General features: G+C 41.7%; 3 protein-coding genes across 14 annotated transcripts in view; 2 read left to right on the top strand and 1 right to left on the bottom strand.

Moving 5' to 3' along the window:
- The first annotated feature begins 835 nt into the window (after nucleotides 1-835).
- On the top strand, nucleotides 836-6,706 carry SLC10A4 (solute carrier family 10 member 4). The gene is made up of 3 exons (XM_061145285.1): nucleotides 836-1,585; nucleotides 2,330-2,540; nucleotides 5,866-6,706. The coding sequence occupies exons 1-3, from the start codon at nucleotides 936-938 to the stop codon at nucleotides 6,370-6,372; spliced, it is 1,368 nt and encodes a 455-aa protein (XP_061001268.1). The 5' UTR covers nucleotides 836-935; the 3' UTR covers nucleotides 6,373-6,706.
- A 1,072-nt stretch (nucleotides 6,707-7,778) lies between these two features.
- Nucleotides 7,779-11,581, top strand: ZAR1 (zygote arrest 1). Its single transcript, XM_061145284.1, has 4 exons — nucleotides 7,779-8,618; nucleotides 10,036-10,128; nucleotides 10,211-10,285; nucleotides 11,438-11,581. Exons 1-4 carry the CDS (start codon nucleotides 7,779-7,781, stop codon nucleotides 11,579-11,581), a joined length of 1,152 nt encoding a protein of 383 aa, XP_061001267.1.
- A 3,168-nt stretch (nucleotides 11,582-14,749) lies between these two features.
- FRYL (FRY like transcription coactivator) overlaps nucleotides 14,750-27,944 on the bottom strand; it is a 300,909-nt gene continuing 287,714 nt past the window's right edge. For 10 of the 12 annotated variants that reach the window (XM_061146006.1, XM_061146005.1, XM_061146004.1 and 7 more), the window contains 7 exons: nucleotides 26,892-27,041; nucleotides 26,067-26,165; nucleotides 22,134-22,202; nucleotides 19,365-19,382; nucleotides 18,444-18,554; nucleotides 17,204-17,394; nucleotides 14,750-16,887 (listed from right to left, as the gene is read on the bottom strand). In XM_061146006.1, the coding sequence (XP_061001989.1) occupies nucleotides 16,629-16,887; nucleotides 17,204-17,394; nucleotides 18,444-18,554; nucleotides 19,365-19,382; nucleotides 22,134-22,202; nucleotides 26,067-26,165; nucleotides 26,892-27,041 (897 nt within the window). In that variant the 3' untranslated portion in view covers nucleotides 14,750-16,628. The remainder of the gene's footprint in view (nucleotides 16,888-17,203; nucleotides 17,395-18,443; nucleotides 18,555-19,364; nucleotides 19,383-22,133; nucleotides 22,203-26,066; nucleotides 26,166-26,891; nucleotides 27,042-27,944) is intronic. The other 2 variants (XM_061146000.1, XM_061146002.1) reach the window with 1 other exon arrangement.

Here is a 27,944-nt window from a genome sequence, read left to right as displayed (position 1 = left end):
AAATTCCCAAACACATTTTTCACGGAGACTTTTCTTAGCAGAGCTCTTCCCCTGCAGTGCTTTAACATCATATCCTGATGAACACCGAGTCAGGTGCTTGTAGATTTGGCTGATGAGGCTGAGATTTCCCTGTGCCTCGGATTCCTGGTGTGGAAAAATCGAGCTAACAGGATCTCTCCTAAGGCTCTGCTGAGAGAAAATCAAATGAAATAATGCATACGCACTTGCACAAGACCTGGCTCAAACCCCACCAATATACATTTTATTACTTTCTACGTTGTCAGAACACAAGTATTGTGTCTTGCTACCAGAGAGCCATTCCTATTAAGTCAAGCATCCCTCGCAACACTCGGGGTTACAGGCTCTTTGAACAGTCTGTATGATGTATGTGCGTGCATAGACCAGCTTGCTCTCTGTGTGTGTGTCTGGATGCCCAGATTTCGTTATCAAAGAGTCAGAGCCCATCAGAGAACTTAGCAGCAGCCAGGCACGGTTTTTTCTGGTTTTTCCTTCTTCTTCTCTTTTGTCAGGTCTTTGTTCCGCCCCTGGCTACACTCTCACAGAACCACTTACTGGGGATTAAAAGGAGGGGACTCGGCCGGCGAAGGCGGGGCCTGCGGGCGTGGGGGGCCCAGCGATTGGGTTCACCCTCGGGGGCTGCGGTTTCTTAAGTGCCAGCCAGCGGGCGCCGGCCAACCTCCTCCTGCCCCCCGCCCCACTCCGCCGCGCCACAGCCGAGGACCAACCGGCCGCCCCAGACGTCAGCCGCGCGCAGCAGAGCCTTGCAATTGAGTCCCGTTTGGCAGCTGCAGACGGGCGGACAGACAGACGGACGGCGGTGGCGATCGAAGGCGCAGGGAGGCCCGCGCGGCGGGAGGGAAGAGACGTCCGCAGGGCAAGCAAGAGCCAGACCCGCAGCCTCCCCCGACAGAGCCATGGACAGCACCGGCAACGCCACCCTGCTCTTCGGCACCGGCAACGCCACCCTGCTCTTCGGCACCGACAACGCCACCCTGCTCTTCGGCCCGTCCACGCTGCCTCCGGACAATTACACCTTGTCGCCCACCGCCAGCAGCCTGAGTCCCGGCCCGGACGCACCCCTCGCGCCGGCCTCCAGCGCCGGCCCCGGCCCCGGGCTCAGTGTGGCGCCGGGGCCCGGAGTCAGTTTCAGCCCCGGCCCCACTCCGACCCCGGCGCCGACGGCCGGCAGCTTCGCGGGCGGCGCGAGTGGCCCCAGCCCGCCCCTGTTCGCTCGGCCCGAGGCGGCCCACGAGCCCCCGTTTTGGGACACGCCGCTGAACCACGGGCTGAACGTGCTGGTGGGCGCCGCCCTGTGCATCACCATGCTGGGCCTGGGCTGCACGGTGGACGGGAACCACTTCGCGGCGCACGTCCGCCGGCCGGTGGGCGCGCTGCTGGCCGCGCTCTGCCAGTTCGGCTTCCTGCCGCTGCTGGCCTTCTTGCTGGCGCTCGCCTTCTCCCTGGACGGCGCGGCCGCCGTGGCGGTGCTCCTCTGTGGCTGCTGTCCCGGCGGGAATCTCTCCAACCTCATGTCCCTGCTCGTGGACGGCGACATGAACCTCAGGTACGGAGCTGCTTTCGGTCCCATAGGCGTCTTTCCAAACGCCGCCAACCGCGTTTACAGCCACGGGTTCAAGACCAAGAAGGGAGGAAGTACTTGAGGTTGGCATGAGGTGCGGGAGAGCTGCAAAGAAACTGGAGATGAGGGTGATGTGCAGGCAGACATGCAGAGGTGGGGTTGGAGGGGAGGAGATCCAGATGGGAACAGAGGTGCTCTGAGGTCTGCGGGTCTCACCCATAGCTGACTGTTGCACTGTCTGTGCAGGTCTGTGGGCCCAGAAGACAAAGGGAACTGGGAAGTCTGAAGCCAGGACTCTTGGGAAATGTAAAAGCAAAATAGGACTGTTGGCTCCAGTAAAGAAAGTAATCTCATATATAAGACTGTGATGGAGGTCATTCCAACAAGTAGTATCTGGCAGCTTTACCAAGTCCTTCAGGGTGCTTTGGAGGATTAGAAAAGAGAACAAAAATATTCCGTGCCCTCACAATCATCCAGAGGGTAACCAGTGCAGTAGGCTGCAGAAAGCAGAGAGCCACAGTCCTGAGATTCTTTTTATCTTACCTGGAGCTCCTGTATCAATTGGGCTTAGACATGCTGCTCTCTTGGTGCTCCCCTGAGATGAAGCAGGTTCACCCCTGACTTCAAACTGGGGGTCTTGTAGTCTCCCTCTTTCTCCTTTATCCAGTGTGCAAGCAAGGCTCTTTGGCTCAAAGCTGTTCCAACTTCTGTCCATTCCCTTTCCTGCAGCATCATCATGACCATCTCCTCCACTCTCCTGGCCCTGGTCTTGATGCCCCTGTGCCTGTGGATCTACAGCCGGCCTTGGATTGACACTCCCCTGGTGCAGTTACTGCCCATAGGGACGGTGATCCTGACCCTCTGCAGCACTCTCATCCCCATCGGTTTGGGCGTCTTCATTCGCTACAGATACAGCCGGGTGGCTGACTACATTGTGAAGGTAAGGTCACTCTTCCCTTTGCCTCCTTTACATTCGTAGAGGGTCCTTGGTCTCTGACCCATGGCTGAAATGGTGAGAAGTTTGGAAAAGAAGAATAAGGAAGAAAAGGACTGGGCAGCCCTTGCATGGATAAACTTAAAAAATTATGCCAGGAAGATAACTTCCATCCCATCTTTTAGAACTTCAAAAATAACAGCTTTATCCATGGCTAATTCAAGTCAATGTATGACAAAAACCACTACAATATTGTAAAGTAATTAGCCTCCAACTAATAAAAATAAATGAAAAAAAATAACAGCTTTAATTAATATACCAAGGTTGATTAAAAACAGCATAAGATAACTGTCAGTACTCATAGGTGGAAACAGATCATGAGGAAAAAAGATGACAGTGCAATTAAACGGCAACATGTTTTTCACTAAGAAGTCATGTATTACTAAAAATCAAAGCCAGTGAAATAAAATTATTTTAATTGGATTTGTGCAGTATTTTAGAAATGCATTACTCTATTCTTTAAAAGTGGAACTCTAATTCTGAGAAACTCTGTAGCAGATTCCTTTAAAATGTTTTATTAGTTTTCTAAAAGTAAGTTTACACTAATAAGACCAAAGGTAATTCAAAAATTACATCATAGAATATAATAGAATACACAAAATATAATTAGGTCCTGGGTAAATAATGCAGAATATATTACCATTACTAAATTTGTGTTTCTTTTTCCTTCCCCATTGCAATATTTCATATGATTTCTAAAGCTAGTGAAAGGATGAAATTTCTATTATTTTGTGCAATATTTCCAATATTGCTTTATTTTTAAAAAGTAATGCTTTTTGTAGCAGTACAGATTTTGTAATAATTGATTGGAAGAAAAAAATTTAAATATTTGTAAATTAAACTTTCTTTGAAAACTCAAAAATAGTAGTAAACAAGAGTAAACCATGAACAGGATTCTCATTTTAGGAAGTTAAATAAAGTACATAACTAATTACCATATAATGTATATGCAAATTCCTTTAGAAAACAAAGAGAAAAAGACTCACCCTAATGTTTAAATTATGTAGATTTAAGATGACATAATCCTTTGTGTTTTACTTATTCTATTTGTTAAAGTAATCTGATACAGAGGGGCTAACTTTAATATGAAAAAATAGAGGGCTCTTTTCGTACATATATTCAACCTTGAGTAAAAAAAATATGCTCTGTAATAAATATGTATTCTTTGAATGTAATAATTGCAGGTGGATTCTTTACTGTCTGAGCCGCCAGGGAAGCCCAATAAATATATATGTACATGTAAACATAAATATTTTAATGTTAAACATAATATACTATAGGTCATTTTGAGAGCATTAAGAACTTATTACGTTTGATCATTAAGCTAATAGTATTAATGTGATGCATTTACTATAAAACCTTAGGAATTCTACAAGAAAGTCAATCAAATACCCTATTCCCATGCTAAAAATAGATAAATATATTTAAATAACAGACAATCCAATAAGACTGTCTAACTTAGAGTTAAAGCTGGACCTATTTAACTAGCACACTCATAAGATCTGCTTCATAATATTTTTATACTTTTGCAAACACATTAAAATGAGTATTCAATGTCAGTGCTCATGCAAATGATTTAAAATGGTTCAAAGGAAATGATTCAGAGCCACTATTTTCACAATGAAGAATCAGATTTCTTGTCAAAGCTTTTGATGTAGACACACTTTGAAACTTAATATAAGTTTTGATTGGTACATTTGTAGCATGACTATCTTATAATATTATTTCAGTACCCTTTAGAATAGATTTTTGACCAGCCCAGATAAATTTTGAATGATTTTTTAAAGAGTATATGCCAATCCCACAGACTCCAAAGGATTATCTTCCCACATATCTATGAAACCAGAAGTAACACTTAAATGGCTCTGGAACTGTCCTCTTCCTCACAAACACCCACCCAACCCTCTGCCCCATTGAAAAAAGACAAACTGCCAACCTGAAGAACAAGAAGAACTTCTAGGTTTCCATCTTACTATTTATGAGCCTGTCTTACTTGCATGAGTGAAATAAATCAGTCAGACATCAAGATGACACACTGTTTTATAGTCAATTGTTTTGTACCTAAAATCTTTCTATTATATTTAATAATTCCTAAGCATCATTAGAGACAGGTGGGAGGTTTCTCATCAACAGATGAAAAGGAGGGAGTTCCAGAATTACAAAGAATTCCTCACATCTTATGTTTACGTTTTTTCTTTTCTCTAACCTAATCTGAGTTGGTAATTGTTGGGTATTACTAACAGTTCTCTGAGATATAAAGTTATTTTGAAAGTCAAAAATATTGGACACTCAGTTGCATAAATTAATAGCCTTTTATCTTTTGTGTAAAACCAGAACTAATTTCTTATGGAAAACATGGAGTCCTGTTCAGGGGAAGTAATATCCATCTGTCTACTCCATTCATCAGACTATACCTGTTATATTGGGCTCAGTTCTAACCGCCCTGTTTTTAAAAGGCACATTGACAAATTAAAGAAATGTTCAGAACAGTCAGGCTTCCCAGTTAGCGCTAGTGGTAAAGAATCTGCCTGCCAATGCAGGAGATGCAAGAGATGAGGGTTCGATCCCTGGGTCGGGAGGATCCCTTGGAGGAGGAAATGGCAACCTACTCCAGTATTCCCGTTGGGAAAATCCCACGGATAGAGGAACCTGGCGAGCCACAACACATGGGGCTGCAGAGAGTCAGACAGGACTGAGCACTCAGAACAAACTGGGACTCCAAAACAGAGTTATGGGAGGGAGGCTGAAAACCTGGGACAGTCTGCCCCCAGAGAAGAGTAGTAACCTTCCCCTCATAACTGTTTGTAAATGCTTGTAGGCTGTTTTTAGGAGGAGCAGCCTGTCTGGTCTGTGTTGCTCCCGAGTTCCTGTCCAAGACAGTGGCTGGCAGCTATCGCAGGGACATTGTCACTACACATAAGGACAGGTCGCCAACAGAGCTCCCTGACATGGCCGGGATGCTTCCTGAGGTGGTCTACCCATTCTCAAAAGTAGTGTCAAAAACTTTCATGGCGAAGATCTTCATTCTGTGTAGGAGATCAGACTAGATGGCTCTCCTCTTCCAAGAGTCCAGGGTCCCCTTGTTTGAATTCCTCTGTAACTATCTTATTATTGTTGTCTTCAGGGCATACCATGCTGGCATTGCACAATCTTAGTTCCCCCACCAGGGACTGAACCCATGCCCCCTGCTTTGGGAGTGCAGAGTCTTCACTGGACTGCCAGGGAAGTTCCAAAAACTATTTTTGATGGCTTCTCTGTTTTCTTTTACTAGATTTCCCTGTGGTCTCTGCTAATGACGCTGGTGGTCCTTTTCATATTGACCGGCACTATGTTAGGACCTGAACTGTTGGCCAGTATTCCAGCAGCTGTTTATGTGGTAGCGATTTTTATGCCTTTGGCAGGCTATGCCTCAGGCTATGGCTTAGCTGCTCTCTTCCATCTTCCACCCAACTGCAAGAGGACGGTGAGCCTGGAAACAGGGAGCCAGAATGTGCAGCTCTGTACCGCCATCCTCAAACTGGCATTTCCACCGCAAAACATAGGAAGTGTATACATGTTTCCCTTGCTCTATGCCCTTTTCCAGTCTGCAGAAGCAGGGATTTTTGTTTTAATATATAAAATGTATGGAAGTGGAGTACTGCACAAGCAAGATCCTCTAGATGAAGATACAGATATTTCTTATAAGAAACTGAAAGAAGAGGAAATGGCAGACACGTCCTATGGCACAGTGAAAGCAGATAATTTAATTATGATGGAAACCGCTCAGACTTCACTCTAAATATGGAGATACACAGGAGAGTTTATCTTGCTGAAATACTACTTCATATTTACGGTCTGTCCTAGTGTCTATGGTTTACATAAAGAACAACAACTGGTTCACATCATTATACATGTAACAATTTTGATGTACCCACCATAAGGTTGCATTGGTATATTAACCAAGCATTTACATAAATGACAAATCAGTGTTGTAATTTGCACCTGGGACTGCTAGGTTGATGGCCTGAACAAGTATGCTTTTTGGTTTTCACCATTACCAATTTCTATGACTGTTTCAAATATGTTAAACAGGGTCTTGGAAATGTAGAATTTTATGCCCTATCTTATATGAGTAAAAACATGCTATATTTGTAAAGCATAATTGAGTTGAATGTAATTATTGTTAAAACAAAGTGTGCTTGCTCAGTTTATAAATACTTGACACTGTTAAAATTTGACCTGTATTCAGAGAAATCCCCAAACAGGTCAATTAAACAATGAAATATAATATCTCATTGTCCAACCTGTTTCAAATCAGGGAAAAGTTACATTAATGTATTTGATTATTTGATCTGATATCTATTTGTAATCAACAGCCAACATCTTTCTCCTTAACAAGGCATTTGCTTTTCAACTGGGGACTGGTTCCATCTTCAGCGTTTATGTAAACACAGTCTAAATCAGTTTTCCTTCGCAAAGTTTATTTGGTCAGAAAAATCCGTGGACCGATTATCCCCCCCAGAGAATAGCAATCCCTGGTACTCAACAGCACCTCCTGGTCACCGTTTGAGGTGGGCGGGGGACGCAGGCGGCGGGTCGGCGGGGAGGGAGTAAATTCTCCGAGGGAGAAAACGATTAGCCTAGATACGAAGCCCTAGAGTGCTTTCCCTATGCACTTACTGAAAGGGTTCAATGCTTAGATTTCTCAGAGCAACTCTGGGGTGATTAAATAACGCATAGTGTGAGATCGTAGGTTATCAGACCCCAAGCAGTCTCCCCAAACCTTCGCATTTTTGCTCGCTAGCCAGAGGCACCCAGCCTAGCCTCAGCTTCGGAGGCGGCAGACAGTAACCGAGGAATGGCGACCACCTGGTTCATCCGGGGGACGGTTCTGCGGGTATCCTCTTCACCTGGGGCAAGTTCACTTCCAGGGCAGTTTTGCGTCGCAAAGAAAGTTTTCTTTGCAGATCATCTTAGGTATAGTCGTGCCGACCTCCGGGTGTGGGATGTTCCCAGGCCACGGTCGGGGAGGGAGCCCTTCCACGAGGGAGCGAGGACCCCAGCGGGTGGGGGAAGGGGGCGCGGGTGGGGCGGCGGGGGCGGGGCGCTGCCCGCGGGGGCGGGGCCCGCGCCCGCGCCCGGCCGCCCCGGGAGGTGGTCTATTTAGGGCGCCGGGGCCGGCTGGCCGGCGGCAGGGGAACGCTGATGGCTGCCCTGGGGGACGTCGTCCTGGATGGTTACCTGTACCCGGCGTGCGCCCTCTATTCGTACCGGTGCCTCTACCCGGCCGCCGCCGCCAAGGGGAAAAGCGGGGCGGACGAGGGGGGCTCGCGACCCCGGGGCGGCGGCTACCCTCCGGTTTCCTCCTTCTCCGACGGCGCGGCCTCGTCGTCGTTCCCGGGCCACCGGCAGCTGGCGGCCGCCGAGTACGTCCACAGTTACCACCGCGCGCAGCTCATGGCCCTGCTGTCGCAGGTGGGCCCCCGCCGGGCCAGCACTCGGGACGCGGCGGTGCAGATGAACCCGCGCCGCGACGTGTCGGTGCAGTGCTCGCTGGGGCGGCGGACGCTGGGGCGCAGGGCCCGCGAGTCGGGCCCGAGTCCGGATCCCGAGGGCGCGGCGGTCGCGGGCGGCAGCTGCCCGGCCTCCCCGCAGCGCGCCCGCCGGCGCCCGGAGCAGGACAGCCCGCCGAGCCGCGCCCCGCGGCCCGTGCGTTTCCTGCGCACCCTGGCCGTGTACTCGCCCGTGACCTCCCGCTGCCTAGCCACCCTCCTGGAAGGGGCCGAGGCCGCGGCGGGCGAGCAGAGGCCCGGGAAGCCGGAGACTGAGCGAGGGCCGCCACCTGCGAGGCCCCGAGGCCCCGAGGAGGGAGACGGGCCGGCGAGGAAGGTGTCCCAGCGGCCGCAGCCTGAGGAGGACGAGGCCCAGGCCGCAGTACCGGCGAGCCGCGAGCAACCCCCGCCGGTGGCCAGGGTCCCGGACGCCGCTGGCGAGAGGTCGTCGTCCCGGAGCCCTCAGCCGGGCAAGGAGCGCCTGCGCTTCCAGGTGAGACCCGGGTCGGCCCGGGAACTGGCAGGGGATCCCCGCGAGTTATGTTGGCTCCCATCCGCGTCCGGGTGCCCGCCCTCGGCTGCTCTCGACACGCGCCGGCACGCTTCGGTGCCTTTCGGTGGCTGCTGAAGTCTATCTCCGTCAGCATCAAATCTAGTATAGTGGGCTTGTTGCTATTATCGTTGAATTCCAGCTGCACAGGGGTGGCGGTAGAAAAGCTCTTAACGTGCTTATTCCGAGACTTTGCTGACTGCCAGAGTGTAGTCAGCTGTATACAGGGAATACATCGTATGTACACTGGGTGATCCAGGCTGGGCCTCAGAACGTGAGAAGGTGGACTTATTGACCAGGAGAGTCGATTCCCGTGGATCCCACTCTCAGTTTTGAATTCAGTGTGTTAGAAACCATAACCATTGACTACTGGGGTCCTTGCACTTAAGACGCACCCCTATTCGGAAATCTGGCGGTACTACCGGGCACTGCTCCCCGAGAGCAGCAGGCTTGGAGGGCCATGTCCTAGTTGCCTGAACGCTGAAGAGCTAGAGTGCACTGGGCGTCGTAACCCAGCCGAGGAGAAAGACGTGAGAAGTAGTAAGAGGCCGGGAGGAGTCATTCGGATGTCTCCTCCAGGCCCTCAGGGCTATTTAGTGGGGGTCCGGGAAGCCAAGAGAGTGAAACAGGTTTGTACACAAGCTGTGACCTCCAAACTGTGTTGATACTCAAACGTTTAACCTTCCTGGACTTCAGCTTGCTCACCTGTGAAAATGCTGAGTCTTCCAAAGCGCCCTCCAATCCTAAAGACCTGACTTTGAAAAACTTGTTTGTAACTTGTTTCTTACTGAGAATAACTTAAAGAATAAGGTAATACTACTTTTGTTCATATTGTGTATGAATTAATGGCTTATCCATATTTTCAATTTCTCACCACCACTGTTTGGTAGAAACTTAATTAGCAGTATAAAGAGCTTTTTTTCAAGGTGTTCACCCCTGATTATTTTAGGGTGGAGTCTTATTTCTTCCGTTTGACTACTTCATTTGCGTGTGTGCTAAGATCAGACCTATTTTACAGAAAGAAAAACTCTCCCTCTAGAATCCCAAGATTCAGGAACCCTGTATGTTTGGCTTTCCCCTTGCCTGTCTGCAGGAAAACACCTGCTTAGTAAACTGCTATTTGAACCAAGTAAATGTGGAACACAAACTTCTGTGGGCCCATGCTTTTCTATTCAATACTTGATTAAGCTATTAGCTTTGCTAATTGTTACCTTGTGGAGACCAGCTTGAACTTGATTCTACTTTCCTCCATGGTCTGAGGCAGAGTGCCAGTTTTAAGTATCAGATCCTTTCCAGGCTGCTTGCGATGAAGGCTGATTCAGATGGCAAGTTGGTTAAACTCTGCTATTGTTTCGCTCAGTTCTTAGAGCAGAAGTATGGCTACTATCACTGCAAGGACTGCAATATCCGCTGGGAAAGTGCCTATGTGTGGTGTGTACAAGGCACTAACAAGGTAAGCAATGCCCTGTCACCAGCGGCATCCTGACAAAAGGTTCAGGAGGGTTTGGACTTTAAGTTTTTCCTTTTCCCTTCAGGTTTACTACAAGCAGTTTTGCCGAACATGCCAGAAGTCTTATAACCCTTACCGAGTGGAGGATATCACCTGCCAAGTAAATTGAACGTTTACATTTTATGCGTGAACTAGATAGTGATGAGAAGGTTTAGGGAGTAGTTTCTTGAAAATATTCTTAAGAGACCCTAGATTCCCAGTGACCTGAGGTTTTGATTCCTTTCTGGAAGGAGTTGTAGAAATAATACTCAACTGGGAAGCCAGGTCTCGGTGTTAGTTCCCTCCTATTCTTGTAAACCTTGGTTGTGTGAACATTTCTGGAGACTATTGTCTCATTTGCAATGTGGAAGAATGTTTGCTTTACCTGACACTCAGTCCAGTTCAGGAGAGAGTAAACTTAAATAACAGAATACCTTTTAACATGAGGTAGTAAAGGCTGATAATTTTATGCAAATACATTTCATGAAACACGTACCCAAGTTATAAGTGTTGAGTAAAAATACGAGTTTTTCAATTTTCTGTTTTGCCTTAGTTCAGAAAGGAATTTGTTTTAAAGTAAACTTAAGTTGCATGGCTTTATCAGGTTAAGTGGTAACAGGTTGCTTGTTATTAACTGAGCACTGCGCCTTGTGATAATGGGCTGTGATAATCAGAGGAAAGAAGGAACTAAATTTGATGGTTACCACACCGCTAGTGGACCTTGACTTGCCAGCTGAGACAGCCTAATCGATGCCCTTGACTCTGAGAGTAGAGCAAGTTCTGAAGTAGAGAGGAGTCTGACAAGGAAATGGAACTTACTATAACAGCGCTGCTCTTTCTTGGCCCAGCAGCTGCTGTTCTGCCTTCTGCCTCAGCTTGAGGCCCTTGGCAGCAGGGAGGGGGCCAAGGTCAGCCGCTGGTGCCAGGCCTGCTACTGGCCTCACACCTTCACTTTTGTTGTCAGACTCCTCTCGCCTACCTGGTGGCTCTCCACCTTGGCTTCAAGGGTAGGAAAAGATTTCCTCTTAAACTTCTTCAAAAGAAGCTTCACAATTCAGAATCGAATCCTATGCAAAACGGGAGCAGGAGTGCATGATGGAGGTGCTCTGTTCCTCCCATTCCCGTCCTTGCAGACAGAACAAGGTTAGCACAGAACCTTGCTTAGTGTGCATTCAGGTAGTATTTGAATGGCCTAGAGAAACAATTTTGAAGTTCCAGGACATCACCAAGGGGTTTATCTTCTGTATGCATGTCTCACTTTGATTTTTTTCAGAATTGTAAACAGACTAGATGCTCCTGCCCAGTGAAACTTCGCCACGTGGACCCCAAAAGGCCCCACCGTCAAGATTTGTGTGGGAGATGCAAAGGCAAACGCCTATCCTGTGACAGTACTTTCAGTTTCAAATATATCATTTAAGTGAATGGGGGGGGGGGGGGAGGAATAAAAAAAAAACGTGGTCCTGCTGAACCTGTGCTGGTGGAGCAGACCAGTGAGCTGAGCGCTTTTTCCCCCATGTCGTCCTCCTCTTCTGCCGCTGCCTCAAAATACTTCGTGAAAGGCTGTTATTTGATAAAACTGTAAAATAAAAGCATTGCAAAACAGTTGATACACTGCGTAAAATCCATTGGAGAGCCTGTCCCAACAGTCTACGCTTGCTACTTTAGTATTTGTCCATTGCTTATGGAGCAGCCAGGCTCTGAGCTAGGCTAGTCACTACCTGACAGTATGAAGGGACTCACTGATGGGATGTTTATTGCTTTTGTAGGTCTGATGCCTTTAAGAAGTTAATTGAACAAAAAAGCCATCTATTAAAATGAGCATTCTTCTGCAGGAGGTGAAGGCAGAGCCAGGCCTTGATGTTTGAGGGGACAGGGGTGATGGATAACCCAGAGTCAGAACCGGGAGTGCACGGCCTCCAGATCATCTCCGTGCAGTAGGTGGTGAGGGACAAAGGCTGGGAGAACTTGACTTGCTGACAACATCACAGATGCGGAACAGATGCGGACTGCAACGGGTCGGGGGAGCTGAGGGCAGTTTTTAGATGTTAAATAACTTCAAATGAACTTCAGGTGGTGATGGAACATTAAAAAAAAAAAAAAAAGATAGGTCTCCTAAATGTATTTAAAGATGAAGTAAGAGGCAGCTTTAGCCTTTGTCATTGTGGACTTGCAGTTCTGTAGGTGGAAAGTTTTTCGCACCATTTAACATAGGGCTCCTCATCCTAACTGTGCCTAATAGCTTTCTACCAGATTACCAAGAGAACACAGAGCCTGGGGCATTGGTAGGGGTGGGGTATGACAGGAGGGATTCTAATGAAGTCAGAGTTGAGAGTTGTTGGTTTCCTGGTTACAGAAACAGCACAATTGGAGCCAGGTGCTAATTATGCCTTCCAAATTTCTAACCATCCCACTTTAGTTAACCCTTACTACCTTAGAGCAACCATGTATATAGTAAGTCTCCTAAGGTCGTATGCTTGTACGGAGACAAATATGGGGAGTAAAAGAAACTAAAATGAATTTGAAGTCTCTGGAACCTTTTGTAGTGGGGGGAAGGCCTCTAACCCCATGGCCTGGTGTTTGTAAAAATGCAGATTCTTAGGCCTCTGTTCCTACTGAAGCACTATCTGGAGATGGAAGTGTTTAATAAGCACCCCAGATGCTGCTTATGTAACTGAAGTGTGCAAACAATTGAGTCAGCCCTAAAGTTACCACGGAGAAGCATGGCTGTGGCCTCTGCCCTGATAAAGTTTCCAGTGAGGTGGGCATATGCCCATTAATTTCTGCACAGAACTTCAGCTATGCACTATGTAAGAGCCACTTAGCACCTGGTAGAAAACAAAAGGGATCTGACTTAGGGAAGAGAAGGCTTGCCTGAAAAAATGACACTACAGCTGAGCTAAAGTTTGGATGAGCTGAATTAGGCGAAGAGGGAAAGAAAGAACCTTTCCAGACTAAGCTAACATGTGCAAAGGCCCAATGGCAGTAAAGCCAGGAGGCCACAGTGGCAGAATGCACTGGAGGACAGGGGTGGGTGTGATGGCTGGCATCACTGGTAGGCCCAGGCTGGAGCATCTGGTCCTCACGTATCATCAGTGAGGATCCACTGAAAGGCTTTAAAGCTGTGGTGGGGCCTTCGTGACAGACCTTTAAAAAAAATAATCACTCTGGCCATACCATGTATGCTCATAAACCCGTAAGGAGTCTTGCAAAGATCAAATGGCGGTGGGGCCAGAGAGAAATGCAGGACGAGGACAGTAAGATATGGGTGAAGGTGATGAATTTTGTTAATGCTGTTAACTTATCATGAGGTCACCGGTAGGTGCAGGGATAGACCAATCTGACTTTACGCGGCACATGAGAGGTGCGTTTACTCTAAGCATCTGACGAACAAATGAGGGACAATAGAAATGAGCCCTATAGTGAGCCCTAGAACGAATTCAATGGCCATTAATACGGCTATTAATCATTCTATAGGCTTAACATTGCCATTAATTTTCCCAATAGCGCAGTTAACCCTATTTACAGTTAAGCAAAGCCAGGATCAAAGTATGTTTTAACTTAGAGTTAGTGGCCATTCAGAAACTGAACAAAGTGGTACAAGAACTTGTGATGAGAGTTATGGTCAGAACATTCTGGCAATGAGGCACTGTCAAACTGTATGTCTAATTGGAGATTTATGTGATTTTTCTGAGAGACTTGAGAGGGCAGAAGGAAATACCCCAGAATGCTGTTCTCTCTGGGTATCAAGGGAAGTGATTCTAGTTTTGTTCATATTTCTTATATTTGCTAAAGTGACAGTTTTGAAATTTTGAAAATTTAAAAATAAAAATGCCATAAAGTACAACTATATTGACATTGATTCTTATCTCCTCTTGTATAGATTATGCTGGTGGGTAAGCAGTTCTCAGTGACCAAAAGGAGGGATGCTCGCTCTGGCTCTGGTGAGTCTGTCCCGAGACTGTGTGACTGTTTTCTGAATTTATGATGGATTGTTGTGGGGGCGGGGGACACCACAATCTCCCCATCTTACATTACTAGAAGTAAAAATATGTTCTAAATCATGTAAACCTTTGGAGAAACCACAGTATCTCATGTTGTTTTACAGACTTACTCTTTAAAAATGATAAATTTAGTGGGCAAAAGAAAAAGGTTGTAAAAGAGCAAAAACTGGGCTCTGATTGAAACTAAATAAGGTGTTCAATAAATTAAGCATTTGATATATTTTGTTAATGAATGCACACTTTGGAGCCAGAGGACAAGGAGCAACAAAGTGTAGGTTTTAAGAAAATCTGATTTGCAGACGGGAAATCCTAATGATTTTATATCTGCATCTTGCTTTCTGCAGGTGTATTCATCTTTATTACATTAGTAATAGACTTAGTTACATATGAATAGGAAAAGGAAATTTCAAATGTTTGGAAGGTTTGGGTAATTGGTCAATTGAACTAAATGTGTTCTACCCCTTTGAAGGACAACTATTGTTTTTTGTTTTTTTTTTTTAAGGAATAGTGAAGGCAACATTTGAAAAGTTCCTTAATGAGGCACACTATAATCATTCATCCTTTCTTAAAATACAACACAGACCAAGAGCTACAATGCTTTTTATTTTAACAAAAAGGATATAAGGAGGGTGAGAAGAATAGGGGATGGTGAGATAGGATGTCAAGTGTGGTGTGTCTCCAGACACCACTGCTCTCTTCCTGCCCCACACCCAGAAGTCATTAAATAATTTAAAGGACACCATTTACAGTACCAGAACACCATCAAAATAATTGTTTTTATCAGGGTCAAAAAATACAGTGATTATGAATGTGCTGTGACCAGTTACAGAATTTTATAGGTAACATCACTCTAGTCAGCAGTCCAGTGGCGTGCACGGCGCCCTCAGTTAATGCACTTGAGCATAATTACATTTCTGGCAGGGTCCACACCGCCAAGAAAAGGCAAAGCTAAGCATTTCATTTCTACATTCTAAGCTCTGGAACCCCAGAGCCCAGTTTAAAAGAAAAGTCACAGTGGATAAGAGATGCGTATAAAAAATACAAGGTGTTCTTTCAAATCAGAGGAATTTGTGGGACTACATTCATTTCTTTTACAAAATGCTGTTTTAAAAAAAGGACAGAGAAATCCAGTCCATGTTATACTGCAGACTTGGACAGTGACTAAAAGTGTATTGCATGTTTTGGTTAAGTCAGTCTTCAGGCTTCCTTTCATCTTCCCCCGTAGCCCCGGGTTCCTTAAGAGTGAAACGTGTGAGTCCTACATAAACATATACAAATGCATTTGCATCTCTCTTCTTGAATTCTGCAGACTTTCAGGGCCTGCAAGTCACATATTCTACCATCAATGACCACAGTTTTTTTTCTTTAGCTTTGTACACCTCTTCTTGTGTAACAGTGCACTGCACAAATGTACAAGACAATACCAGTATTAATCTATACAGTTTCTATAATAATTATGGAGTAAAATAAGTTAACTTTTCTAATGAGAAGCGCTGACGGGCAGCATACATCTTTATTGTACATTTTAAAGTCTCCGCAGGCATCTACTTTGGTTAGTTATCAACAGTTGTAACATAAGCACTGATCAGAGAACTGAGCAGCATTCCAATAACGTTAACAGATATATTATTTCTTTTCGAAATACTGGGAAAGCCCAGTTTTAATATTATTAAAATGTCCTAACATTTACACACTATGAAGAGTTAGATCTAATAAAATAATTTTTTTCAAAAATAATCTTGCAGTGCTCTTTTAGGCATGCTCTGAGACGTTATCACCAAACACCCATACCTTGAAAATATGACTATCACATATGCACACATCTCAGCTCACACACACACACACACAATTCCTTATACAGACCAAAAAAAACAAAACACCCACGCCCTTATCCCACATATTGGGGGAAAAAAAAAAAAATCAATGGTTTTTGCAAATAAGTCTTTCTGTGTCTATCTATCCGAATGGATGTTCTTCATGTAGATGATTAAGCATCAGTTGTCGCTTATGCTTGTGACTGCTAGAAACCCAAGCAGCTCTGCAGGTCTTCAGCTAAAATGAACCAGCCTCGATTTCAGCCTCATTTTACCTGCTTTCTAATGTCTCAGTATTAGAGGCCATTATTGCAAACATTCTTAGAATTCTTTTCTTTCTCCAGAAAGTGTTGTATTTGTATGCATCACTTTTAGCCCTTTTCTTTTCACGTAGGTAAAGTCATTTAAAAAATTCTTTCTTTATACACTTATTGTGGGAGGTATTGGCAGCCATTAGATGATTAGTTTTTTCCCCTTCAGATGTGGTTCTGACATTCTTTTTTACCTTGAGAAAGTTTGGCATTAGTTACACTGGGGTTGTGGATGCTGCCAGAGAAAGTCATCAGTGAACTGCAAGGGTCCATAAAAGGTGCTTGTTAATATTCTTAATCATCTTCAGTTCAGTCTTTTCCTGAATGCCTGAAGTTTCTCAAAATCCAGTGCTCACCAAATTTCCAATTGGTTTGGCCTGTGCGAGGAGTTGGTATGATTGCACCGTGCGTAGAGACTCTCTTATTTCTAGATTAAGTTCCATCAGTTTGTAGCTGGCTTCTGACATGTCCAGGTCAGAGCCTATGACTGCAAAGCTTCCCGTCTGGCCCAGCGTCTGGTGGTGGAAATAGATGTGTAACAGTGTCTGGACAGGGGCGTCTTCACAGCTGCCAAAGATGTCATTGGGCCAGAGAGATCTGAAAGCACACAGGGTTTGTGAGTCCTGAGGTTCACAGCGATCATTCCAGATTAAGTACTTTTAAGTTAATACTTACACAAGGTAATTTCCTTGTGAATCACTGAGGATCTGTTTTAACCTTTTAACAAATATTACTGAAAGTAGCACAGAGAATGAACAAAGTCTAAAATTGGTGTCATTGCATTGATGAGTGTACAAAATAAGGTCATGCTTTCCTTTCACAAAGACTGAGACATCAAGTTGAAAACCCAAACGCCATCATAAATTTCCAGTTAGGTATAAAGGCATCTCCTATAAATCCCTTCACATTTTACCTGAAAGCTTTGACTTGCGCTACAGCTGATACAAATTCCTTATTTTTCAAAGTTTCAATTAAAGAATGAATGGCAGTTTCTATAGTAGTTTGTGCAGCTTGGGAAATGTCAATTTCTTCGTTTTCTGAAGCAGACTCGGCTTCTTTGAGGATACTTTCCAACTGGGCAAGTTCTGCTGACATGTTGAAGACCTAAAAGAAATAAATATACCTTAAAAGGATCAAATCTGTACATTCAGTAACAACACTGAGTACTTACTTAGCTGTGAAATTACATCTGATGATGGTAATATTTTCTCTTTAAGATTATTTTCAGTTCTTAAACTTAGGACAGTTAATATTTCAAGTTCTCTATTCAGCTGGAATAATTTCAGCTGCCAAACAGTAGTCTTTAGATACTTCTGATAAAACAACAGGTTATCTTAAATGTAATAAATGTTATCAATATGTTGTAATAAGTAAAACAATAAGTAAATGAGTAAAACAATGTTTATATTGGTCTATATTTTAACATGTGATAATATGTTATACATACTTCATCTTGGATAGTAAAAATACATTTATTGTTTTGTAACATAAGGCCTGGAATTCTGGGAGGATCATGAAAAAAAAAATTGACAGTAATGAGATGTCTTTATATTTTAAAGGGTTATTTCTCCAGGGTATTTTATATAAACCGGTATGTATGTGTGTGTTTTTTTTTTTTTTTTTAAGTAAATTTAACCATTTTAGAAAATGCATTTAACTTGGTGATAGTTCTGGTACCAGTGGTTGGCAAGAGGGAAAGATTCTAAAGCCCCTATCTTTGAATCTATTCATGCTATGATTTCTAATACTCCCAGTGTTCTTGACGTGTTTATTCTTGTGTGAGTTACTAAAACTACAGACAGAAATACTACATGGACAAGATGTTAGGGGGTTTCATAATACAATTTTGTCTTTATTGAATTGACGTGCTTCACTTGATTTCTGATTACAGATGATCTATTGCTGATACTGTGAACTTTAAGATTCACAAACCTTTTAGATCACTGGATATCTGCTTTCAGATTTACTAACTGGTCCTAAAATAGCACATCATTTCAAAAACTGATAATACTTAACTAGGAGGGATAAAAAAAAAAGACCCACTAGCCACTCTCCATAAGTGACTTTTACTTCAGCACTCCTACAAGGAAATAAGTATGAATGTATTTTAATTTTGTACGATCAGTTAATGCCTAGTATAACTGAGTATTTACCTCTGCTTCATTTTTTATTGTGTTGACTTGGTTGATAAGTTTACAGTAGGCTTGGAACAGAAGCAGCAGTTGAAAATGCAATTTGTATAACCTTCGACAGAGCTCCAGTTCCTAGAAGTAAATAACGCCATGTTAAATGCAGGTGTTATTTTCCATATTTGACGAGACAACAAAGTTCCAATAAAAACTTATAAGTAAATAATTATTTTAAATTGTTCTGAGATTTATTTTTCTGCAGTAAGCAAGTTAATATGGTATGAAGTTGACGAAACACAGATGAAAGATGCTCTGAAGACTGGGATTAAAATAAAAATTTAAAGATTATTGGTTACATAATTCATTTTTAGTGTGATACATTTTCACATTAGACAAATATAATTTTTTAGCGGGCAATAAATAGAATGCTTTAAAAAGGATTCACTAAAACTTAAAACTTTAACTTCATAATGAAAATAATTTACAAATTCATATACTCTTGCTACATTGAGATATATATCTCATTGCATTTATCAACAAGTGCTTGACAAAGCAAAAAGTATAACTTTGGATAACCTCTCATCTAAAATGTAAGAATAGTTTGCTTTTTAAATTAATTCCTTTTTCTAAAAAAAAAAAAAAAAATTTATAATCTCACTGAAACAAGACAAATTAACAAATGCACTTGGACTATTAAAATTAAGAAATTTAAAAGAAGATTCATTAGAGATGTGTAAAAAGGCAACTGCTAGTTGTACATATTAATTATAAAACCTCATTATCTTTGTAGGACTAAAACATTTCATGGATTAGGGATATGCAAAACTAAAGCACAAACTACTCTTAAAGCAGTCCATGATAAAACATTGCTAGGTCACAAATGGCAAATGAAACCAGTTTGTCTGACATGGATAAGTAGTCTATAAATTAAGACAGGTCACTTACTGCTAGAATTTCCATTTGCTAAGCAAGAAGGTGATCGGGTCACAAAAAATACAAAGGAAGAAAAAGACCAAGAATTAGTGTCAGAAATCATTTTAACTAGGGTCACAGATGTCCCAGGCAAACTGAAGAACATTTAATTACACCCCAAAGAAAAATTTATGATGCTATTTCCAGAATAAAGTTTTTTAGACATTTCTATAACAATCCAGGGTGTTTTTCACTCTTTGCCAAATAACAGCTAAATTACATTTAGGCTATAGTTTATTTATTGTGCAAAAGCTATAAAGAATAAAATCAAACTAGTGGGATGTTGGGAAGTTGGCTACTGAAAGTGGTCATCTATCTGGGTTTTTATAGCCTTAAAAAAAAGCTAAATGTAACAAATTTCTGTTAGTAAAGTGGAAAACTTCCAATTACAGTAAGAAATTTAATGAGTACTCCTACTTAGAAGAGAACTGGCATACAATTTTATATAATTAAGTATCTGCCCATGAGAATATTATCTCTGAAACGGCTTGTTCTTGCTTTCTTACCCTTTGCTGTCTACTGAAATCATAAATTACCATAATTAGTGCTGAATCAGAAGGTAAAATATTGAGAGCAGTTGTGTGTTTTAAATTGCATTTCAAATGAAGTTTACTAAACCTCAGAAATTTAACCCAAGTAGGTTTGATTCAAACATCCAGCTTGTGGAATATTTAAAAATTATTACATGAAAATATCTACAGCAACTTAGACCTAGTCTCATTAAAGGAGAAGAATTACTTCTAATTAAAGCAGCAATCATCATAATGTAAATATTGCTTTTGAAATATTCAGAAGTCCCTTTTGAAATCTGCTTTTCTAAATAGTTTCCTCTGAAGCACTGTTTATATAACATTTATTGCTATCAATTTAGAAGGGATTTGCTAAGCATAGGTGAACTTTAGCTCTGAACAACTTACCATAAATTACGTGGAGGGTCATTCTGTTAATGTTATTTGAGCACAATCCGATGTCAAACATATTAGCATATCTAAATTTCTGAGGTTTTACTTCATACAGTTTTGTATGGAAACTATTTGAGTTTTAAATGTATCTTCATTTCTATTAACATAAATAAAAACTGACTCCGCACACACAGATCCATAGCATCCCCTTTAGGATGTAATGGAAAAGATATCACTGATAAAGTTTATAATTATCACAACTATAGGAAATAACAAACATAATTAATTTCTTAGTTTTGAATTACTAGAAATCACACAAAATGTTAACACTGTACCTTTAAAAATATTGCTTTTTAGTATGTTGAAATTTGCATATACATAATCCTTTCATTTACCAAATGATTATATATATATGTGATTATATAAATATATATGAATATATATATGACTAAATATTTAAATATTTATTGAGTGCTTATTAGGCAAATGGCTATACTGGTATATAGGAACAGATAGTACATAATGTTGCATAAAAAGAGACCTCTCCTCTCAAGAAGCTGAATGTGAAAGGAGAGCTAAGATATAAATGAAAGGCTTAAATGTGAAGAGTTTTCACTTTTTACTCAGGAGAAAACCTCAAGCTATTTTAATTGACATAGACTTCTGAGATGGAACTCCTTGTCATCAAGTAGAAGGGATACAAGAAATACTTAGTCTAACCACCTAATTTATATTTGAGAAAAGCAGTCTGTTCCTTGTTTAAGCCGTAGTGGCAAATACAGAATTAGAACCAAAGGATCTAATTCTAGTCTGAGATTAATCCCTTATCTTGCCTTGTTTCTTTCTTTACACGGATGACATGACAATTTCTTTATGACAGAGCAGGATTCGGAGTCAGCCTTTCTAGGTTTGAATCTTAATCCTATTTACTTACTGATTTTAGATAAATTAGCTTCTTTGAGTTTCGATTTTAATTTGCACATATATTTTCTCCTTATTTATTTAAAAATATTTATTGATTGCTTATTATTTATCCTTATCTGCATAATGGGGATAATTATAGCACCTACTAGACTAAATTGTATGGGTAGAGAAAATGAATATGAAATGCTCAGCACAATGCCTGGCAAACAGTTAACATTTAGTGAGAGTATACTGCTATTTTCTCAACATTTCAGTTTTGTAAAACTTAAAATTTTTATTACAGTACTACAGTAACTTTTATGACAGTCTGACATTGTAAAAGATTAGAATTCTGATGTCAAATGCAGAGGCTATTAATTGATTAATGCATGTTGCCCCTATAAAGTTACACTTCTATTAAAATAATTTGTAGGTCTTAATTTTATCCTCATTTAATATATGTGTTATATATGTGCACTCTTCTCTATATTACTATTTTTTTCGCTGAATTTTACTAGTAAAAACCATAACTTATCCAACCAGAATTTCATCTTTGGAAGGACTAATATGAATGTATTACTCCAGTTTGCTTTCTTGACCAATTTATCTGTAGAATACTAATGCAGAATGAAAAAATTTTTAAAGAGGCAGATGCAACTAAAAGTCAATCTGGACTATCTAGATATTCATCGAGCTTATGTATTGAATGTGATTAAGTTTCAATCACAAGCTGGTCATTCATTTTTATTAAAGTGAGTTTTTCATTACTAAGCCAACATTCCACTGAACCTAACATTTACAAAAACTGTTCTGATAACAAAAATGAAAAATGTTACAAATATTCTTTATTTTTAGGAATAGCAAATAAAGACATTTGAGCATATACATTATTTTACCTGATACAGAAATATAGCAAAACTAAGAATAAGAAACTTACTTGTGCATCTGTGTTTATCCTATATATGTCTTCTTTGGCACCAAATGTCCTCTTACAATTGTCTAACCACTGAAGAAATAAGTAACAGTAAAATTTTAATACAGTAATTGTGTAGTACACAATGAAACTGGTACTGTTAACAGCCTGCATATACAGAACAAAAATCTTAAAAAGTGAACCTGAATTTCTAGGATTGGTTGTAGACTTTCACCTCCACTTGAGCAGAATCATTTCTGTGCAACAAACCCAAGCAGGGGATGCGGTCTACGGGGCAACACGCACACACTGGGGACAGTTTACTAACGGAAACACAGTCAGCTCCCTTCTATCCCAGGGACTTGTGGTGCTCCGTCTCAGTAAAGAATATTCATCCTTATAGATTTTACTGGGAATCTTCACAACCTATACTTGACCTGTGTCTAATGCAAGATGGAGAAATGAAAAGTGGGCTTCCCCTCTTGTCAGTTTAATAAAGGCAACTTAGAATTAACCAGGTCTGTTCGTTTATCAGAAGTGTAATTCTCAGATGTGTGTTACTTTTAATTAGTGGAACAGAAACTAAAATCCATTTAAAATCTTGTTTTTTTCCTTCCTTTTTGGACAGCAATGTATGACAAATGTGTTATCTCCAAAGAGATACTGGTTGCAGAAGCCAAATGTGATTTTCCTTATCCAGGGGCTAGTCCTAAAGATGGATATTTATTTAAGGTAACTTTTCCTTGGCCAGATAAAAAGAAAGTAACAGTACTGTGGTTTAGTGGGGAAAAACACTGTACTCATAATAGAATTTCCAAGCTGAAGCGAAAGCTAAGAGCCTTCAAGCTAAGCACTTAGGTTTCAACAGTTTGATATTAATAATCAATTCTTTTGACTTCCTGGCTCTTTCTTATGTGACAGATTAAACATAATAAAGTTAGAATATAATATATTATCAAATATATAATATGAATTATGCTTGAAATTATATATATGAAACTAAGACATTTTTCATTAGGACTTTGAGAAAAACCACGAGTTACACTGTTTATTCTTTGAAAATATTTCACTGTTAGACATTTGAAATTCTCAGTTGTAGCTTAACGGTCTACACGCAAAGAATGAAAATTAGGTGTCTCGGTTGTTTCAGAACAGTCTCTTTGACCTTCTGTCCCTTTATCCCGGCCCCCCAGCCTGCCTGGGCCCTTAGGCTCTGTGCTTGACAGCATGTCAGAAGAAAAACATGTTAAGCTCTCCTGGTGAGATACAGCTGCTGGCAGCCATTGTCAAAAGCTGGTCAGCAGATTTCTATCAGCAAAATTCAGCTGACATCTATCATGGAGTTTGTACATGAATGTCTGTTCACACAAAAGTGAGAATGCCTATATGGTTCATCATCCTCATCACAAGTCTAGCCCAATGTGTCCAGCAAGCTGATGAAGAAAAATTTTTAATTGCTTATTCTTACTAAGTACATTTTTTATACTGTACGCCTATGATATGGCATGGGGGGGGGCACTACCCAACATAATTCTGACGTGCATGCTGTCACAAGACAAGCTCCAGCCCGGCTGTGCTGTGGCCGCACGCTGGCCTGGAGAGCCCGCGTCCCAGCTTCCCAGTCAGTGTTTACAAAACACGACGGACCGTCTGTGCAGAGTAACCTCTGGTTCTCAGGTTACCGGTCTTCCTGTCATGGTGGGTAACTCAGGGCTCAAATAAAGGTTAAAAATTAACTGGAGAGGTCTGGCATCTGGGTGTGATGGAGTAGCTTATGTAAGGCCTATCCTCGAAGGACAACTATGGAAGTTAAGTAAGAACTAGCTGAAAAAGAACTAGGAAGAAAAAAGAAAAAAAAAAGAAAACTAGGAAGTCGAAATAATTGATAATATTAGTAAATATCAAACTGTCATATTTAGGGAGTTAGAGAAAAGTATCAGGAGAGCCCTACTTGGATTCCAGTGTTACTCTAGGGGATTTGCTCATTCATGTCCATGGGCTCAGAAGCTGAACACAAAGCAGTGGCCTGTAGTTTCACTGGGCTGGAAAGGCAAGGGTGTCACAGGTAGTGAGGCGCTAAGGGTCAAGATCCTGGAGAGAGGGGAGCTGCAGAGGAGGGAGCGCAGCATCCGTGTGCATTTCCCCTGGGGCATGCATTCCCGTATTTATCATGTGCAGGAGGAGAGGCTAAGAAAGCTGGCCGTAGCATCTGGGAGGCTGAAAAGGTAAACAGAGGCTTTTTGGTTTTATGGTGCTGGGGAGACAAAAACTGTTCACTTTCAGCCAAGAGAGCGGGTCCTGATGAATACCCCAGGCTTGCAGTTGCGATTCGTAGAAGACTCAAGGAATATACAAGAATGTATCGATACAACTAAAAAACTATTAGAGGGGCAAAAACTGAATAATGAAAAATAGTTGTTTGATAGAAAAGAAGAAAGGAAGCAAAGGAAGGGATAGGATAAAAAAAACAGTGACATGATTGCTTATGAAGGAATCAAATTCATTTTTCTCTTCCACGTAAGGATTTTAATTGATTCAGCACAATTTACTGAAAAGAACATTTTTGTCCCACTATATTGCAACAGTACCTCTGCTGTGAATTATATGATTTGGTCTTACTGGCTGTTGGTCAGAAGTGACCTCTTCTTGGAAATCATAGATTTGGTTTGCATCCATTCTCTATTAGACCTACATGACTTTGGGAAGTCTCTTTAATTACCAGTACTTTTATTTATCCTATAATCCCTACTTTGGTTACTAATTATTTTCCAGTGGTCATGTATGGATGTGAGAGTTGAACTGTGAAGAAAGCTGAGCGCCAAAAAATTGATGCTTTTGAACTGTGGTGCTGGAGAAGACTCTTGAGAGTCCCTTGGACTGCAAGGAGATCCAACCAGTCCATCCTAAAGGAGATCAGTCCTGGGGTGTTCATTGGAAGGACTGATGCTGAGGCTGAAACTCCAATACTCTGGCCACCTCATGTGAAGAGTTGACTCATTGGAAAAGACCCTGATGCTGGGAGGGATTGGGGGCAGGAGGAGAAGGGGACGACAGAGGATGAGATGGCTGGATGGCATCACTGACCCAATGGACAATAGTTTGAGTAAACTCCAGAGGTTGGTGATGGACAGGGAGCCCTGGCGTGCCGCAGTTCATGGGGTCGCAAAGAGTCGGACATGACTGAGCGACTGAACTGAACTGAATTATTTACATAAGGCACAAAAGTCTTTGTGCTTTATATTCCTATCTAGAATATTTAGGGAATAAGAACCAGGTTTTACATTTCATTCTTCATAGGCCTTTACATGTGATAGATATTTAGTACTTACTAAAGAAAGATCAACCTCCTAGGAAAAAAATACCTGTCTGCAGTTTGTGTGTAAAGGAGAACCATTTTTTTCCTGTCAGTTTTTCTGCCCCTGCCAATTGAAAACATACTGGATTTGCCCCCAGGGAACAGAGCTAGTTGCTGTGTTTTGCAGTGCCAGATTGGAGTTAAAGAAACATTTTTGTGCAGGCAGTATCTAGATTCTACCACATGCTCATTTCTCCTTTGCTTGCCCATGTACCCATACACATCACAGGAAAAAGATCACCAGTTCGTCACAAGTGGCAGGTTTTCTGGACCACAACATCATATGCATTGCTCAGGGAAATACTGCTTTCATATTCCTACTTGCAATGTTGACGGCAGCTATACAGTCTCCACACAGAAGCTTTTTATAAAGCGAGTTTTCCATTGTGTTCTAAGACTCTCAGAAGGCCAGTTTCTAAAAGCTAAAGATAGGAATTTACTAGACAGGCAGCTCCAAGTTCCCCACCATTCTCAGCATAACCCTGAGGCAAGTAGTAAGAGGTCCTGTTTCCCTCTCGGCTATTCTGCCAGGTTAGCATGTCTAGTGTCACAAGTAACTACGTTTTTGTTTTTGTTTTTTTACGTTGTAAAAAGGGACTGACCTGCTCAGCTGCTTCTTTTTTGGCATTGTATGTATCCAGGTGTTCTTGCAGCTCCAAAACACTGAACTTTAGTGTTTCTAGCAAATCACAGGACATCAGCTGTCAAATCAGAAACACATTGATCCAGGTCACCATTTCTGATCACAATCCTGAGACCAAAAACTTTGGGGTTATGGGTTAGTGAATTTTCAAGCCAGCTTAAGCCAGCGTCCCCTACTGTCCACTGTCCTGTACTAAGGACTGACCTTTCACTGAAACAGAGGAGCGCGGTGTGGTTTCAGGAATGTCAGAAAGGATAAGCATGCCTTCTAATGCTTTTAAAACCTGGCTCAGACAAAAGTGGCATGTCCCACCAGTGTACACCTTAACAGTGATACACCTGAAGCTTTTAAAGCCATAATTCTTTAACTGTCTTAATACACAATCTACAAATGTGCTTGGAGCCAAGTGGAGAAGACCAGGGACAGCTGGGTTCCTCATGGCGGCGGCGGGGGCGGGGGTGGGGAGTAGGAATGTGTCTAGCCCTCTCCTAGGAGCTTTGATTCAGGAGTCGGGGAGAAGTACGCATCTCTAAGCGTGATTCTTTAGCTTTCCCATCCAGGACTCTGTGAAAGGTGAGGGCAGGAAGAGGTCAGAAGCAGAAATAGCCACAAGTCACTGCATATAGTACGCGGGAACTACATTTTGCTAGATATTTGTAATCAAGTTGAAAATATGAACCTTTAGACTTTAAAATTCCAATTTACCTTTAAAAAAGACCATTTACTGAGTGATGCCATTCCAATTTACTTTTTATGATAAAGTAAGCCTCATGTAAAAACTTACTGTTTCAGCATCCACAAAGACTGTTGGGCATTCTGAACACATCATCATCACTTCCAATGAGCTTTTAAATTTGGCACCAATGCGCTGCAGACTCTCACCAAGAAAGCTGACTGCCTCATTAGTTATGTCCCCGAACTTTCTTTGAATTGACTGTGGAGAAAATATAAGAAAGTGTATTTCATATAAAAGCCTTTTTTAATCTTCAAGTAAAAAAGCATAATTTATAATTAGAGCAACTTTCTATTTTAAAACTATGATTGTAGTGATATATATAGAACCCTAAAAAATCAAACTGTAAATCCTTATTTTTAGGCACTTCTTTAGGAAACATGATAATTTCTAAAAACGATCAAAGATTTATTGTATAGTATTCCTGAAAAAAAGAAACTAATGATACATGCTATTCATCTCCCCATTCCTAAGATTTTTTTCATTAGGAAAGAGAGAAGGAGTACATGCAAGATATTGCTGGAAATAAAGCCGTCACATGCATGAGGAATTAGATCTTCTAAAGTTAAATTCTACCAAAGGAAACTTTCAGTAAAAGTAGTTTACTCTCCTTGGATATGTTTACTCTCCTGCTGACTTCAACTGAAGCCATCGAAATGCACCAAGGGCAATATCTTCTCAAAACTCAAGAATATTCATTCACATAAAACCATCAGTGCCTAAACCATAGTGAGCACTGAATGAGTCAGATGCGGTATTAACAATGTAATTACTATACAAATACTTGGATGTGTACCTACATGTATATGTGTAGCACCATTAGGTGTCATTATGATTAATTTAAAACAAAGCATAAGCCACAGTCTCACGCATGGAGAAATTTGTATCTCTGGAAAGAAAAGAATATAAATAGAAAACCAAGTAGCAATGCAAAACTACAAAATTAAGTAAATAAATGCTCCAGTTAATAAGTACTGAAGAACTTCCAGGAGGGAAAGACTAAAGGCTGGGAAAACTTCAGTGAGATTATGTACTGAGCTGGGTCTTCTAAGATGGGCAAAATTTGCTTAGGTGGGGTGGAAAGGTGGCAGGTAGTTGGGAAAA

The sequence above is a fragment of the Dama dama genome, chromosome 6, assembly GCF_033118175.1.
Source record: "Dama dama isolate Ldn47 chromosome 6, ASM3311817v1, whole genome shotgun sequence".
Lineage (NCBI taxonomy): Eukaryota > Metazoa > Chordata > Mammalia > Artiodactyla > Cervidae > Dama > Dama dama.
The sequence above is the reverse complement of the archived record's forward strand: the minus strand, read 5'-3'. Positions and strand labels throughout refer to the sequence as shown.

Bases quoted from the DNA above. Each gene is read 5' to 3' on its own strand.
- SLC10A4 (XM_061145285.1), top strand. From the start codon at position 936: ATGGACAGCACCGGCAACGCCACCCTGCTCTTCGGCACCGGCAACGCC. The intron at 1,586-2,329 runs GTACGGAGCTGC...CCTTTCCTGCAG, and splicing joins GACGGCGACATGAACCTCAG to CATCATCATGACCATCTCCT. The intron at 2,541-5,865 runs GTAAGGTCACTC...TTCTTTTACTAG, and splicing joins TGGCTGACTACATTGTGAAG to ATTTCCCTGTGGTCTCTGCT.
- ZAR1 (XM_061145284.1), top strand. From the start codon at position 7,779: ATGGCTGCCCTGGGGGACGTCGTCCTGGATGGTTACCTGTACCCGGCG. The intron at 8,619-10,035 runs GTGAGACCCGGG...TGTTTCGCTCAG, and splicing joins AGGAGCGCCTGCGCTTCCAG to TTCTTAGAGCAGAAGTATGG. The intron at 10,286-11,437 runs GTAAATTGAACG...GATTTTTTTCAG, and splicing joins TGGAGGATATCACCTGCCAA to AATTGTAAACAGACTAGATG.